This window comes from Cydia amplana, chromosome 1 (genome assembly GCF_948474715.1).
Source record: "Cydia amplana chromosome 1, ilCydAmpl1.1, whole genome shotgun sequence".
Classification (NCBI taxonomy): domain Eukaryota; kingdom Metazoa; phylum Arthropoda; class Insecta; order Lepidoptera; family Tortricidae; genus Cydia; species Cydia amplana.
This window is the reverse complement of record NC_086069.1, coordinates 16820297-16834782: the sequence shown is the minus strand read 5'-3', so window position 1 is coordinate 16834782 and position 14486 is coordinate 16820297. Positions and strand designations below refer to the sequence as shown.

The 14486-nt window shown below is 34.6% G+C and overlaps 2 protein-coding genes across 2 annotated transcripts; both read right to left on the bottom strand.

Annotated features, from left to right (window-relative positions):
* Window positions 1–667: 667 nt before the first annotated feature.
* Window positions 668–1648, bottom strand: LOC134648065 (uncharacterized). Its single transcript, XM_063502548.1, has one exon. The coding sequence runs from the start codon at window positions 1646–1648 to the stop codon at window positions 668–670; it is 981 nt and encodes a 326-aa protein (XP_063358618.1).
* Window positions 1649–4952: 3304 nt separating this feature from the next.
* LOC134647975 (ecdysone oxidase-like) lies at window positions 4953–11944 on the bottom strand. The gene is made up of 3 exons (XM_063502434.1): window positions 11743–11944; window positions 10181–10780; window positions 4953–5912 (listed from the first exon to the last, which is right to left on the bottom strand). Exons 1-3 carry the CDS (start codon window positions 11941–11943, stop codon window positions 4953–4955), a joined length of 1761 nt encoding a protein of 586 aa, XP_063358504.1. The 5' UTR covers window position 11944.
* Between the last annotated feature and the right edge of the window lie 2542 nt (window positions 11945–14486).

Sequence of the window (14486 nt, the reverse complement as noted above, 5' to 3'; positions counted from 1 at the left end):
AAAAATAAAAATAAAAAATTCGAAATATTTGAGGATCTTGATACGATGTGGATAAATACTTGGTGATAAAATAATATTTGATAGGAGAGGGGCTATTTATTAAAGAAAAAATATTTGCAATATTAGGAAAATCGTATGTTGTCATATGTAATATATGGCATAACACTGTTAATGCTTGTTCATTTCGCACAGTTAAGTGATCGTATGATAATCTTATTTCATAGTAAAGTAATTTCAGTTTTAAATTTAACGAATTAATGGGTTGACTCGAATTAGCAATGTGGAATAAATTAAGAAATGAGCGATACTGAAACTTAGTGATAATTATAACTGTTAAGAAACAGATGTTTGTGTAATGGGTACCAGGGGTAATATGCATTAGTGTCGTCGGAGGTGTACGTAGAACAAAACAAAAGGGTTTAGGTATTGCAACCATGGATATTAGTATAATTTGAGGTGTTTTTTGTGGTGTCTGACCTTTAAAAATACATAGAATAGTACTTACTGTTTTTGCGTAGTATACGTTATTATTTACAAATTTGAACAAGTTATGATAGGTTCTAGAGACTTGATATATGTAAACACACAGAGCTGCAAGAATAAGTAGCACTAAGAGTAATAATTGCACTAAGATTAACACATATATAATAATATTATAAAAAAGAAGTCACTTAATTTTATTAATATCGTTCGCATCTTTTACGAAGATAATAGGAGATTTGTCAGATTTCCTTGCGAATATTTTGCAGTTGCGTACCCACACATACTTATAGCTTGCTGCATTCGCCGCGTCTTTGGTTTCCTTGCGTAGTTGCTTGTAGAATGGAATCAGATGTTCGTTAACATATATTATGGCCGCTTCACCTGGCATGCCAATATCCGTGCTGGTAATACCTTTGCGCCTGCGTATACCGGATAAAATGCTGTCCTTGATAATTTGGGAGTTCAATTGAACGACGATGTTACGTGGCCTGCCAGCTGCCTCCACCCGTGGCTGTACGCGGTTCACATGCAGAATATTTGCAGAAGTTATATCCACTCCAGCTATTTTAGCGATATTTGTGATTACGCCATTAAGATTTTCAGCTCTGTTCTCCGGGATCCCCGATATTTCTAGGTTATGTAGGCGGTCGCGTTGCTGTAGTGTGTGATGTTCTAATTGCAGGTTATTATACGATTGTTTTAACGTGGAGACATCCTGTTCTAACAATTCGATCCTGTTAACACTAAGCTCAATTGAGTCGACACGTGTACACAGAGCATCCTGCCGGTGGGAATGAAAGTTGAGAGAATCCTTGATCTCCGTAATATCGGCCTTAAGTTGGTTGTGTTCGATAACCAGGTTTTCAGTCGTAGCCCGCATGCTAGATAGCTGGTCCTTAATATCAGAGACATCCGACTTCATACCCGTGATATCATCCTTTTGGGATTTGCAAATATCCATGAGGTCCTTTATATCCTTGCGAAATTCCAAGATGTCATTTTTGATATCACTTTCGAAATCAGGCTGTTTGCGTTTTCGCACTGTGATTTGAGGTTCGCTAAGGTAGCTATCCTTTAATTTGTTTAAATCCGGCTGCGAGCCTGCATTTCGTGCCAGATTACCTGCACTGAGTTTTTCTGTGTTGAACTTGGGAATATCGTCCATGTTTACGGGCACGAGAATCGCTTATTGCTTGAAGTCAATGCGGCTCGAGGTGATTAACGCCGCCACAGTAGATAAGATGCACGCACGATAACGACGTAAGTGTTTCACTGATGACTTATAGAATGATCTTTACACTCATAGGCATACGATCTAATTACCGGCGGATCAGAATTTATGAAATTTATTTGTTTAACGAGCGATTTGTGGAAGTATGCGACGCGTCCGTTGTGAGAGACCGCCGCGATCGGAAAAAGATTTTCGTCTCTTATCTCTGAAATAAAATTATAAGTCCAAAACGGGCTTTATAGACTTTGACAATTAATCAGGCTCTTGCTGGGCTTGAAATAATGCAATCATCTTGTAAGACAATATTTAGTAAGTATGAATCATTGACGTAGAATTAGAACGTTAAATGTTACGTACCTCAATAAAATTTGCTACAGTTGAATTCCGCAATTGAATTGGGTTCTACGGCCGTGCAGAATCAATAGGCGTCAAGGTCGCAATTAAGGCAAACGTGTTAATAGCGGTCTCAAAGTTAAACCGTTTGAAAGTTGCCAATAAACGTTTTCGATTAATTAAGAAATACAATTTTATTGCCAAGGGAAAGTCCTAATAGATGGTAAATGTGAATATATTGCAATTAGGTACCGCCTGTTTAAAAACTTTTTTAGATACAGATGTAGTTAACTTGCCATTTGCGTTATGAAATTTAATATATTTGCAGTGTTATTTTGAGAATGATCTTTATTACTTAGGTACTGTTACACAAGTTTTACAAGAAACTACGTTGTTGTAATTGTAACAAATTATTGAGTGATTTTTTTTATAATAAAATAAACCTTTTGAGGTTAAAAGATGCATTCCGAAGATAACTTTACTACAGCTGAATAACTGCTGCGGCCTAGATACGAGTGCTGTCTGTCACTATTAATGTAATGTGGCAACGAACATTCACTCATTTTAATCGCCTCAATACCCCAATGCCACCCGAATGTATGCACCTTTTTTTTAATGTTTGCAGCACTTATACCGACTTTAAAAACAATCTTGTCAGTGTAACCACTGGCAAGTATACTCGTACGTCTTACCCAGCCAAACTTTTGAAAATCTATTGATACTACTGTTTTCTTCAAAATACTGCCTCTTGAAAGTTCGTTATCTACACCGTGTTTTTATTGAATTCCGTTAACTTCGGGGTATGGTTAAGTACGTTTAAGAGAACTAAATGGCATAGTTAATTTTCAAAAAAAAAATATTTTTTTGCTTTTTTTACAAAAAAGAAATTAAGTTTAAAATCTAATTAAATGTAGCATATAGCGTGGTTGTAACACGGGCATTACATTTAACTCAACCAAACAATTGCAATCTGTGACATATCAATGTCATTTCGAACATCGATCGACCGAGATTGTACTTAAGTTTAGTAGCAAATCTATGAACTCATTCTAAACACTAATCAATATGTAAACCGGCCCTAAGGCAAGTGTACACGTTTGTAGAGGCCTTATAGGAAAAAAATAAATTATTGATTATCTCCGAAATGGAGTTAATTAGAATATCGGTGTCATTAAGAAAGTTACTTGATTTAAGCTCAGGAATGTACCCTTGAAATTAACGGAAATAAAAAAAAACACGGTCCTGACTGACTCATCAACGCAGAGCCGAAACTACAAACGCTAGAAAGTTGAAATTTAGACACTAGGTTGCATTTTATAAAATGTACACGAGCTAAGAAGCGATTTTGAGAAATTCAACCCCTAAGGGGGTTAAAAAGGGGATGAAAGTTTGTACGGGGTTCAAGTTTTATTTTGAGCTAGGAAATTGAAATTTCGTAAAAATATATATTGTTAAAATACAAGAAAACTGATTTCAGCGTTTTAGCAAATTCATCCCCTAAGGTGGTGAAAAAGGGGTTGAAAGTTTGTATGGAGATCGAAAAAAATTTGAGTGTGGAACTTGAAACTTTGTATATGGGCATATTATTAAAATACAAGAAAAGTAATTTCAGCGTTTTTAAACATTCATCCCCGAACAGGGTTAAAAAGGGGTTGAAAGATGGAATCCATTACAAATTCTTTGAAACTTCTTATAAACGCGTAACATAAAATAAAAAAATAACATTAAATGAACATTATTAAAAATTCAACCCCTAAGGGGGTTAAAAAGGGGATGAAAGTTTGTCTTGGGGTTCAAATTTTATTGTAAGTTAGGAACTTGAAACTTCGTAAAAAGGTATTATAATAAAAGAGAAGAAAACTAATTTCAGCGTTTTTGAAAATTCATCCCCCAAGGTGGTGAAAAAAGGGGTTGAAAGTTTGTATGCACATCAAATATTTTTTTGAGTGCGGGACTTGAATCTTTGTATAAGGGCATATTATAAGAGAACAAGAAAAGTGATTTCAGCGTTTTTAAAAATTCAACCCTTAAAAGGGTTAAATAGGGGTTGAAAGTTTGTATGGAGATCTAACATTTTTTTATGTGCGGGACTTGAATCTTTGTATCAAGGCATATTATTAAAACACAAGAAAAGCAATTTCGGCATTTTTGAAAATTCATCCCTCAAGTTGGTAAAAAAAGGGGTTGAAAATTTGTATGGAGGTCAAGCATTTAAATATTTGAGTGCGGGACTTGAATTGTTGTATAACGGCATATTATTAGAATACATGAAAAGTAATTTCAGCTTTTATAAAAATTCATCCCCTAAAAGGTTTAAGAATGGGTTGAAAGTTGGTAGAGAGTTCAAATTTTATTTCAAGCTAGGAACTTCAAACTTCGTAAATACGTAGTCAGGTAGTAGGTTTTACTAAATAGTGGACTTGAAAATATGCTGGGGGTTGAGAGGGATTATATCAAAACAATTTTATTCAGTTAGGGACTTGAAACTTCGTAGCCAGGTTGTGTATAATAATTAACACATGATTAATAGTCCCTACTGCTATCTTTTGCTGCATAATGTTCTAAGCTAATGTATAATATATAACCACCAATATACAAATCCACGCGTACGATGTCGCGGGCAACAGCTAGTAATATACATATAGCCCTTATCACCCGCGTCAATTTGAAGAATTTATTTACACCCCATTCACCAAAAATGGTTAACAGTATAATTTTATATTTCAAAATAAAACAAATATACAATTTTATTACATTTTATGGTGTAGGTAAGGAGCAAAAAATTTAAAAGTGGAAAAATTACTGCCTTGGTTGAAAAAAATCTTCTAAGCTTAATAGCATCGTCCGTAAACGTATCTGCTTGTTAAAAATTAAATTTAGTTAAGTATGGCCCCAGAAATGTTAATTATGAATAACCATGAGTCCGTTTAATCATATCAGCAAGTTTCTCTCCAATCATAATACAAGGTGCATTAGTGTTATCACTGGTGATGCTTGGCATGATGCTAGCGTCTCCTATCCTTAATCCAGTAACACCTCGCACTCTTAGTTCAGCATCTACTACGCTATTACCTTCAACGCCCATTGCATACGTTCCAACTGGATGCCACAGAGTTGTAGCAATATTCAACACATGGCACCTCCAGTACTCATGAGTATTGAATTCTATATCAGCACATTGAGGTATCTGCATATTTACGACCTCAGCGTTTATGTTTTTCATAAAATCGTTATTTAAAACGCTTATATAATCTTCAATACTGCTTGCATGCATATCTAAATCTGTATCATTTGAATAATAATTAAGAAAAATCTTTGGACTGTCTTCGAGATTATTACTCTTCAACTCAATATGTCCTCTGGAATTTGGATGCAGCAGAGTTAGTATCGTATAAAGCGTCTCTTGCGTTTGTCCAGCATTTGCAACCGCAGTGCAAATTTGATCTTCAAGTCCAAATACGTGGGAACATATCAGCGTCGACAGCACAGTAGCGGCTGGAAACGGGAAAATCAAAGTTTGATAATCTGGAACCGAACTGTTCTCTGATAGAGCAATCATACCCATTATATTAGGAGTAGGAAATTTGTCTAAATTCGATAATACTTCAAGGTTCTGAGGTGCTGACTTGATGCCTTTTCTGCCTGTTAACATAACAAGCAATGTGGGATGATCTTGTAAGTTTTTACCAACTAAAGGTAAGTCTAACAGTACTTTAATACCATTTTCCGTCAAATGATCTTGAGGTCCAATACCTGACTGCATTAGTAACTGAGGGGTGTTGATTGATCCGGCTGAAAGTACTATTTCGTTCGTAGCATACAGATTGATTATTCGTTTATTCGACAGTTTGTAACATGCCAGAATCTATCTACCATGTTATCATTATATGTAAACATAGTATTATTCTATTTTTAAATCGGCTAAATTTAATTCTTGATTCTCACGGTAATTGGAACTGCTATTTTTCGTCTCATATCTTAAATAAGCCGAAGTGACTGAAATTCTAGATAAAGTTTTGAAGGGCCTGGTGACTTATAGTAAACCAATTTATTAAGATACTTGTTTATAAAATAATTTGAACTTTATTTCAATGTCATAAAGCTTTTGCATTATAAAACATTGCCCAAAAATTAGATTGGTTCTCTTAGCTCAAGTACTAGTTTCAAATTTCGACTAACACTTCGCACGTCATCATAAAAATGAATGAGATATGTTTGTTTTGGTTAAAATATTCTATGCAAAACTGAACCATATTATAAAAAATTAAGAAAGGGAGGAGCTCTACAATAAATGGCTCATATAGAAAAACAAAGACGATTAGAATAGAATGGCCATATGCGGGTCGGGCTTGCGTTCCGGGGTTCCGTACATTGCGCGGTTTTTGGCAATCTATTTTTTATATTAAACGTGAGTGAAATATCTAAACTATTTATCCTAAAATTATAAAAAAAGGAATATATTTAAGATTCTTGCAATGAACTCTTTTGTTTGATATGCAATGCGATATAGTTTGAAGATATTTAATTTGAAATTTTCTTATTTACTCCCCAAAAACGGCATCTATATTTAAAATTCATTTGTTTACAATACATGTTTGACTTTGAGTCACAAACTTACATATGTAGTGTGCTAAATTTGAACATAAATAATCCAGTAATTTCGGAGAAGGTAGATTGTGACAGACAGATAGACGGACGTACGGGTGGTCCTGTGGGGTTTCCGTTTTTGCCTTTTGAGATACGAACCCTAAAACAAACTGAGGTGTCAACCCACAGCCGTCATAATAATATTTTAAACCACACCCATTAAGTAGGTCAAGTTGGACCTTATTTTAATTAGTAAATAAGGTTTAATTTGCATGCGATTATGAAGTTCAGCATTAGTTTGAGGTATACCAATGAGGGCAAAGGAACTGGGAATAGCGGGGAAGCGTCATGGCATGGTAGGGATGTTTATAAGGAATTGCACAAGCATTTTCTTGGCCTTCAGCAGTCCGTTGGAACTGGTTCAATAGTGTAGGTCGTTAGGTTAATCTAGGTTACCTATGTTGTGTCCTGGCCTGGACTTTGCTAGAATCTTATGATGCTGGTAGAGTTTGAGTTGGAGCATAATATAACGTAACTTGTTGTGGGGTTTTATTTGATAGTTTTAGAGAAGTTCATTTAATTTGTGTTAATTTTGAGGGTTTTATTGTTTATTGGTTTGTGGGTTAGACAAGCGCTAGTATTTTAAATTTGTACTAAGTGAAGTCTAAACTATTGATCAATAGACTTATTAAGATTATAAAGTTTGTGTTGTTCATAGTGCCATTCATTGTGAATTTAAATTATTTTATTTGTTTATTGATTTGTGCTCAGACAAGCGCTAATGTATGTATTATATATTAGTGAAGTTTAGGTTACAAATCAATAGTGTTAAAGGTTTTAAAGTCTTGTTTAGTTTTCAGTGCAATTTATTAATTCGTGATTTTATTGTGTTTAATATATTTAGTGTTTTGACTTGGATTATTTTAGTGATATTTAACATTAAAATGATCTTGGTTGGAGGACTTTATATATTAATTTAAAGTTAGTTTTGCGATTTATTTCTTAGCTCTCTTATATAAAGTATGGGGTAGATAGAACAAGTTCCAATTCAGCACAGTGCTGGGTGGTTAGAGAGATAGGGCGGGTAACCAAACGGTGTCAACTACAGCCCTAGTTCACTAATTGCGGATTTTTGATAAATACCAGGTGGGACCTGGCAGTTCCTGCGTTTATTAAGACAGGTTTTACCCCTGGAATCTGGACGATTTGGGTTGTCAACTAGACTTCTTAAAAAAGCCAGGTTCTAGTCCAAATATCCCGTATCTATGTATTTATATATTCACTTTTATATTACCCTTTTCCGGCTATATATCCGCTGTCCCAACCCCCTGTGTGGATATATTGGCCAGCACACGAGGAATAGGATCTAGACTAAATCGAGCTTCCTCACTCGTCTTAGTTAGCTGTAGACTAGAGATTACTCATTGCACATCGAGTAATTACGCGAGTAAATTAAATGTGTATCCCGGGATACTAGTTTGCAAATATATCGGTAGATTAGTTGGTTAGTTTAGCTGTTAGGGCTAGGTTTTATATTTGTTTGGCTTAGGGAATCTAGGATTAATCTAGGTTTATAATTTTAATTTAACAAAGCCATTAGATATTCACAGTAGTTAGCTAGGATCCCTATCGATACATTTGATATGGCTATTTTAATTGTATATTACGATTATAATTATGGGTTTATGGGTTAATATCACAATAGCAATAGCTAGGATGTAGTGTGGGGTTAGGGATTGTTAGGATATTATTACATATACTTATTTATGACTTATTGACAAACTTGACTTATTTACTTATGACTTTAAATATATTTTGGTCCTTTGCAACGCTACTGGTAGAAATATATTGTGAAGTTAATAACCACAATATACTGTAGTATTGTAGAGTCACTTTGCTTATGAAAGAAATATTTATTTTGCCTGTCCCTTGGCAGTCTGTATGACGATTTCATTCTGTTTTCTACAGATCTGTAATTTTCACACTTGGCCTTAAAAATACAAGGTCATATTATTATTGAAATATATCAATGAGTGGTTTGTCTGGGCTAGGTCGAGGCAGATGCAAGACCGTAGTTTATTTTGGTCCGAAAGTGTGATTCAAAATGACTACAGCTAAAGTTTGGATAATATCATTTCATTGAATATTAAAATACGTTTACTACAAAATTACAGTATTCTGGGGATTTAGGGTGGATCAAATACAGCTGCTCTACTACCAGTATTTTGTTATGTTAAATTGTCCCTTTGATGGCCTCTCAATGCTGACGAAAAATGTCACAAATAATGACTTGGTCAAATGGTGAAGTAGGCCAGTCATTATAAAAGATGTCCCTTCTGGACCACAAAATAGTTCCTTCCGAACTGGGGCGGGGATTCTGACCTGCAACTGGATGATGATCACGGGTGTCGCGGAGGCGGAGCGACATCTATACCCCAAAAACAAAAATGTTTGTAATTGTGACATTTATTAGAATTCATTCTGACATTGACCAACTGACTATTACATTTGACAGACTTTACTTACTTTGACATACTTTACTGACAATAGACTTTACTATGACATTTCTCGGACATATTTAATTATGACATTTTACTATTGACTTTTTTGTTTACATCATATTTCAGACTTAGTCAGACTAAATCTAACATTACTAAATCTTGCAATAATCTTTCTTACAACTCAGACATATTTTATTCTGACATAATTTACGGTTTAATAATTATTTGACATTATTAGGATTCATAACTCTTTCCTTATATGCGAAAAGGATTTCGGTTACTATTAGCGGTTACGACGAAGGGTTCTACATAAACACTAGACGATCATTTGGCCAATTTACTGATCCAATCCAAGATATTAACTTATTTAATTAGCTTTTTAGGTCATTTACATTACTTTTATATTTATTAATAAAGGTATTTACGGATTGCGGTATTTTAAAGGGTTTTTTCTACTCCAGCACTTAAATGTGTCAATTAAATGACTGACAGTGATATCTAAAGCAATGTCATTTGAATGCTTTGTCTATAGGCTCATAAGATGACTGCTAGCAGTCATCTTATGAGTATAATACAACTGCTTTATTTTTTTTAAAGATACAAGTTCCGATCATCTTGATTGAAAGAGGTATGTTTTCATTTACAATAATAACTCTTTTTTTTTTTAAATAATAACTCAATTTTTTTTAAATAATAACTCTTTTTTTTTAATAATAACTCTTTTTTTTAATAATAACTTTACTTAACTTTTTTTTTTTTTTTTTTTTTGCTGCAGCTGTCATAGAAAAAGTAATGTATGCAACAGCTCATAATTGGTTCTTAAAATTCTCGGGTCTTCTTTTTACAAAACTCGACTACGTCTCGTTTTGTAACTTCGACCCTTGAATTTTAAGAACCCTTATTATATCACTGTTGCATAAACTACTATTAGAATTTTAGATTTTCTTATTGGAATTTTTAGTGTTTTAGGCTAGTCTAGATCTATCTAGGTAGGGTAAAGTAGGGTTAGTTGAGTAGAGAGGTGGGAGAGTGTTACAAGTTTTACCTCTACTCCAGTAGCCTTCTGATTTTCATCGAAAAGTACTTTTGTACATAATGTGTTTTTGAGAACAAACAGGTTCTTTCGATTTTTGATTGGCCTTAGAAAAGCTATTGCAGTACTTTGACGTTTATGGCCAGCTATGGTATACTGAGGAAGTGAGTATCCAAGCTGCTCATATCCATTCGAATCGATAAGAATTTTATGTTTGTCACCGAATGCTTCGAGATATTCCTCAGTTTCATTATTCCAAACTGGTCGCGTAACGCCCAAAGGGCCGTCAGTATTATGGAGGACACCTGACCCAGCTTGCAAAACCTCCAGGCTTTTAAGACCTTCGCTCTTTTTGAAGTAGTAGGTGACATTATCCCAATCCCATCCATCGCCTCCCATGTCTACCCAGTTCTCGAAGTCGTTCTTGTTTCCTCGCACGTAGTACATGTAGTTCGCGCCACTAGATCCTCCGAGCATTTTTCCTCGGGTTAAATGAATTGTTTTTGTCTTATGAGCTTGACTAGAGTATCCGTCATTTTCACTATAGTAGTTCCAGTCAGCCGTTGAATAATCCACAAAAGGAAACAAGGCAGGAATCTGGAATATATAAAATTGTGTTTTCATTAAAAGTACCGTTCGGATTCACTCTACACCAGCATTACTGTTGCAGTATTGCAGCGCCACATTACTGCCGACTGCATTTCTGCCGGAAATACATATTTAAAATTCGGGTAGAACTACCGATTTTGACAACATGATTATGAATATATCGATAGCATTTCTTATCTAAATTTTATCCTACACATTTGGGCGTCAAACTTGAACAATATTCGAGATTGTTAATTGTCACTACTACTTTTTAAAGATTATGTTCTACCTCTATGACAACGATAGAACAGTTATTTCACAGTATCAGAATGTCATTGATATGCGACAAGGTTGACACAGTAAACAGTTGAAAATATCAAAAAATAGAAAATAAAGACAAACCTTAAGATCAACTGGATGTCGTTTTGCACTGATGGAACAGTCACGGACTTTAATTGTTGAGCCACCTAGGGACTACATTGGACATTTATACCGTTAGTATTGACAACCAAATTCGCTTGAACCTTAGACGGTTCAACAATTAAAGTTCGTGACCATACCACAAAGGATATCTTTTTTTTCCATTAATATAGAAGCTCAGGCAGCACAATTTATTATTCCGATTTGTTAAAAATATTAAAATCATATTATGTCATGTAAGCCTAAAATTAAACATGCTAGGTATATTTTTTATACAAAACGACCTAAGTAGGTATGTATATATTATAATTGTATCTGCATGCAGTTGATGCAGTGGTACTTTTTTTCAGGAAAAAGATACTATGTTTTATATTTATTGTTGCTACATTTATTTTCTGGCTACTATTTTTTTTATTTGTGTTAATTTTTTTGCTCCTAAATACATACATGACTAGGAACAGAAACTGAATTCTTACCATTAAATGTTAACTACTTCTGGGTCTCGTTATTATACCTGTTACATATTTAGTACTATAACAATGAAATCAATTAGCGAAATAGCATACCACTGAGTCGATAGGTGGGTTATCGCCAGCTTCGATGAGTAAGATCTTCCAGTCGCTTATCTCCGAGAGCCTGTTGGCTATTACGGCCCCTGCCGATCCCGCGCCCACCACTATGAAGTCAAACTCTTCACCATCTGTTTTAAAGATAATGTTATTCAAAACTACGGAATATTCCAGGTTTATGACAGTCAACTTTTCCATTAGAAATAAACAAGAGTCCATCCTCTGGAGCCTTATGAACTTACTGGATACTGCAGCCTGTGGTGGGTAGTTTTTGGCGCCTAGATGCAGCACGGTCAGAGCTAGCAATGCCGCCTGTATCAGTTGTACTGTAGGCTCCACTGCTGATACCTCCAACGCGAATATAGATTCACATGCACCCATCTGTTTTTTCAGAGTAATAACGCACACATTATCTAGTACCTTACTTATCAAATAAGTCGTGTACATATTTTATGTTGCTATGAGTCAGTCACGTATTTTAACTCGAAAAAGAGAGTGAAACATGTCGAGCGTTTATCTACTTAAAATACGTGAGTGACTCGTTTCAATATATTTAATATGTCTGTGTCTCACAAGTTTTGTTATTAAAATTTCTTTTGTTGTATTAAGGACACAGTTTTTTCCCAGCACCAATCTCAATTACAGAGGAAATGATACATTTGTAAGAAAAGCCCGTGATTAACGACCGCCCATTAGTCAACGCAGGCCAGGCAGCAGATGCAAAAAAACCGGCCAAGTGCGAGTCGGACTCGTGTTCCAAGGGTTCCGTACATTAAGTCCGACTCACGCTTGACTGCACATTTCTAATAGGTTTTCATGTCATCTAAAGGTAAAGAACTATTTTGTGTATTTTTTTTTAATTTTAGACCCAGTAGTTTCGGAGATAAGGGGGAGGGGGGGAATGGTCATTTTTTGCCTATTTTCTTGAATAACCGCTAAACTATCCATCCTAAAATTATAAAAAAAATATATTTGAGATTCTTACAATGAGCTCTTTCATTTGATATGTAACGCGATATAGTTTGAAAAACTTTATTTTTTAATTTTCTCATTTACCCCCTAAAAATGTCCTCCATATTTAAAATTCATTTATTTACGTTACACGTCCATCTTTGGGTCACAAACTTGCATATTTGTGCCAAATTTCTACTTTATTGGTCAAGTAGTTTCGGAGAAAATAGGCTGTGACAGACGGACGGACAGACGGACGCACGAGTGATCCTATTAGGGTTCCGTTTTTTCCTTTTGAGGTACGGAACCCTAACAAACCAAGCGTGTGTAGGACCACAAAAAAGGGAGGATTCCGTACTTTTGTAATATACGATAAATTACTCTGATGTTACAGTGAAAACAAAACAGTTTGCGTTGTTTTATCACAGAGTGCAGAGTTCCCATGACCACTTCCTGTCTCCATAAGCAGATCAGCTCTATATTATGTCATCATAATATTTCATTATCATCCGATTTACAAATGTATTGAAAATTTTAGGTCAATCGGAAATCGGGAAGTGGGTCAAATTTATCTTCCAAGATTTTACCAAGACTTTACCAAGACTCACTAACTAACAAACATACCTAACAGCTTGTAATAAAAAGGGTGAGTTTAGACATAAATAAAAATATGTTTATAGTTGGTCAAACCAAATTGGCAGTAAATAAGAACAAAAGAGCATGGCTTATTGAAATTTCATTGTGCTGTGTTGTTTCTTTATTTCTTTTGAATCTTATTTTCTTCTTTTAGTAGTTGATACGAATTCATAATTGGTTACTCTGCCTTTGGCGTTGAACTGAATGTGTAGTGCAATAGTGCTAACCACCAATTGTTTTTGTTAATATATATTTACTGGTGAGAACCTGTAAATAGCTTTTTGTATTACACTTATAAAACCTATTGACATGTTACCAGCTGTTGGATCTCCGAATAGTAATAAAAAAAACTATAGGTACTTACTCATTCTTTTCTTTTTGGTGCTAGTACTAGTGTAAGAAAAAGCTAGTATGATTCTCTCTGTCTATGTTTGAAATGAGGTAGTCCTTTGACAAACTATATGTAGACAAAACCCCGTATGACTAATATTTAGGAGTAAATAATAATTACTTATGCAAATCTTACTTTTTCTTACTCCTCCGCTGGCGATGAGGTAACTACTTGATAGTCAGCACGGAACTGGAAGTGGTGAAAACGTGTTTATTTTGTGTGCATATAATTTAAATACCGAGGCAGTAAATGTTAACTTTAAAAAAAATCCTACTTGCTTCCAGATATGATATCAGCATATAATAATGTATGTACAGAGTGATTAATCTAAATGAGTTATTAGAAAAAAAATTGATACTTAACTAGGTAGTTAAGTATCAATTTTTTTTCTAATAGCTCACATAGGTATGTGCTATATTTATTTCTAAAACTTATTTATGACATAATTAAGATATCAGAGACTGAAATTTAATTCAGTCAGATAATTATAGTCCGTCAACCAAATCTTGTCAGTAGCAATGTAAAGCAAACTAAAGTAGGGCAACACTCAAAGAGCAGTATTGCGTTAAGAAAAGCAGCAATGTACATCGAACCAACAGATTTTTTTTTCCGCTGAGCGCGCCCTGCGTACGTCAATTCAAATTGTCACTCGCGGTTTATTGAAAAAAATTGAAACATGGACGGGCAATTTGAAAGCGATGTTAAAACAATGTTAATTAAAATGATGAACAAATTTGAAGATATCAAAAACAACTGCTTATAT

What these genes read in the sequence shown, in the direction of transcription:
- LOC134648065 (XM_063502548.1), bottom strand. Translation starts at nt 1,648, where the DNA reads ATGGACGATATTCCCAAGTTCAACACAGAAAAACTCAGTGCAGGTAAT.
- LOC134647975 (XM_063502434.1), bottom strand. Translation starts at nt 11,943, where the DNA reads ATGGAAAAGTTGACTGTCATAAACCTGGAATATTCCGTAGTTTTGAAT. An exon ending in ACCCACCTATCGACTCAGTG is followed by an intron (nt 10,781 to 11,742) that starts GTATGCTATTTC and finishes ATGAAAACACAA; the next exon opens with TTTTATATATTCCAGATTCC. An exon ending in AGAAGGCTACTGGAGTAGAG is followed by an intron (nt 5,913 to 10,180) that starts GTAAAACTTGTA and finishes CATGGTAGATAG; the next exon opens with ATTCTGGCATGTTACAAACT.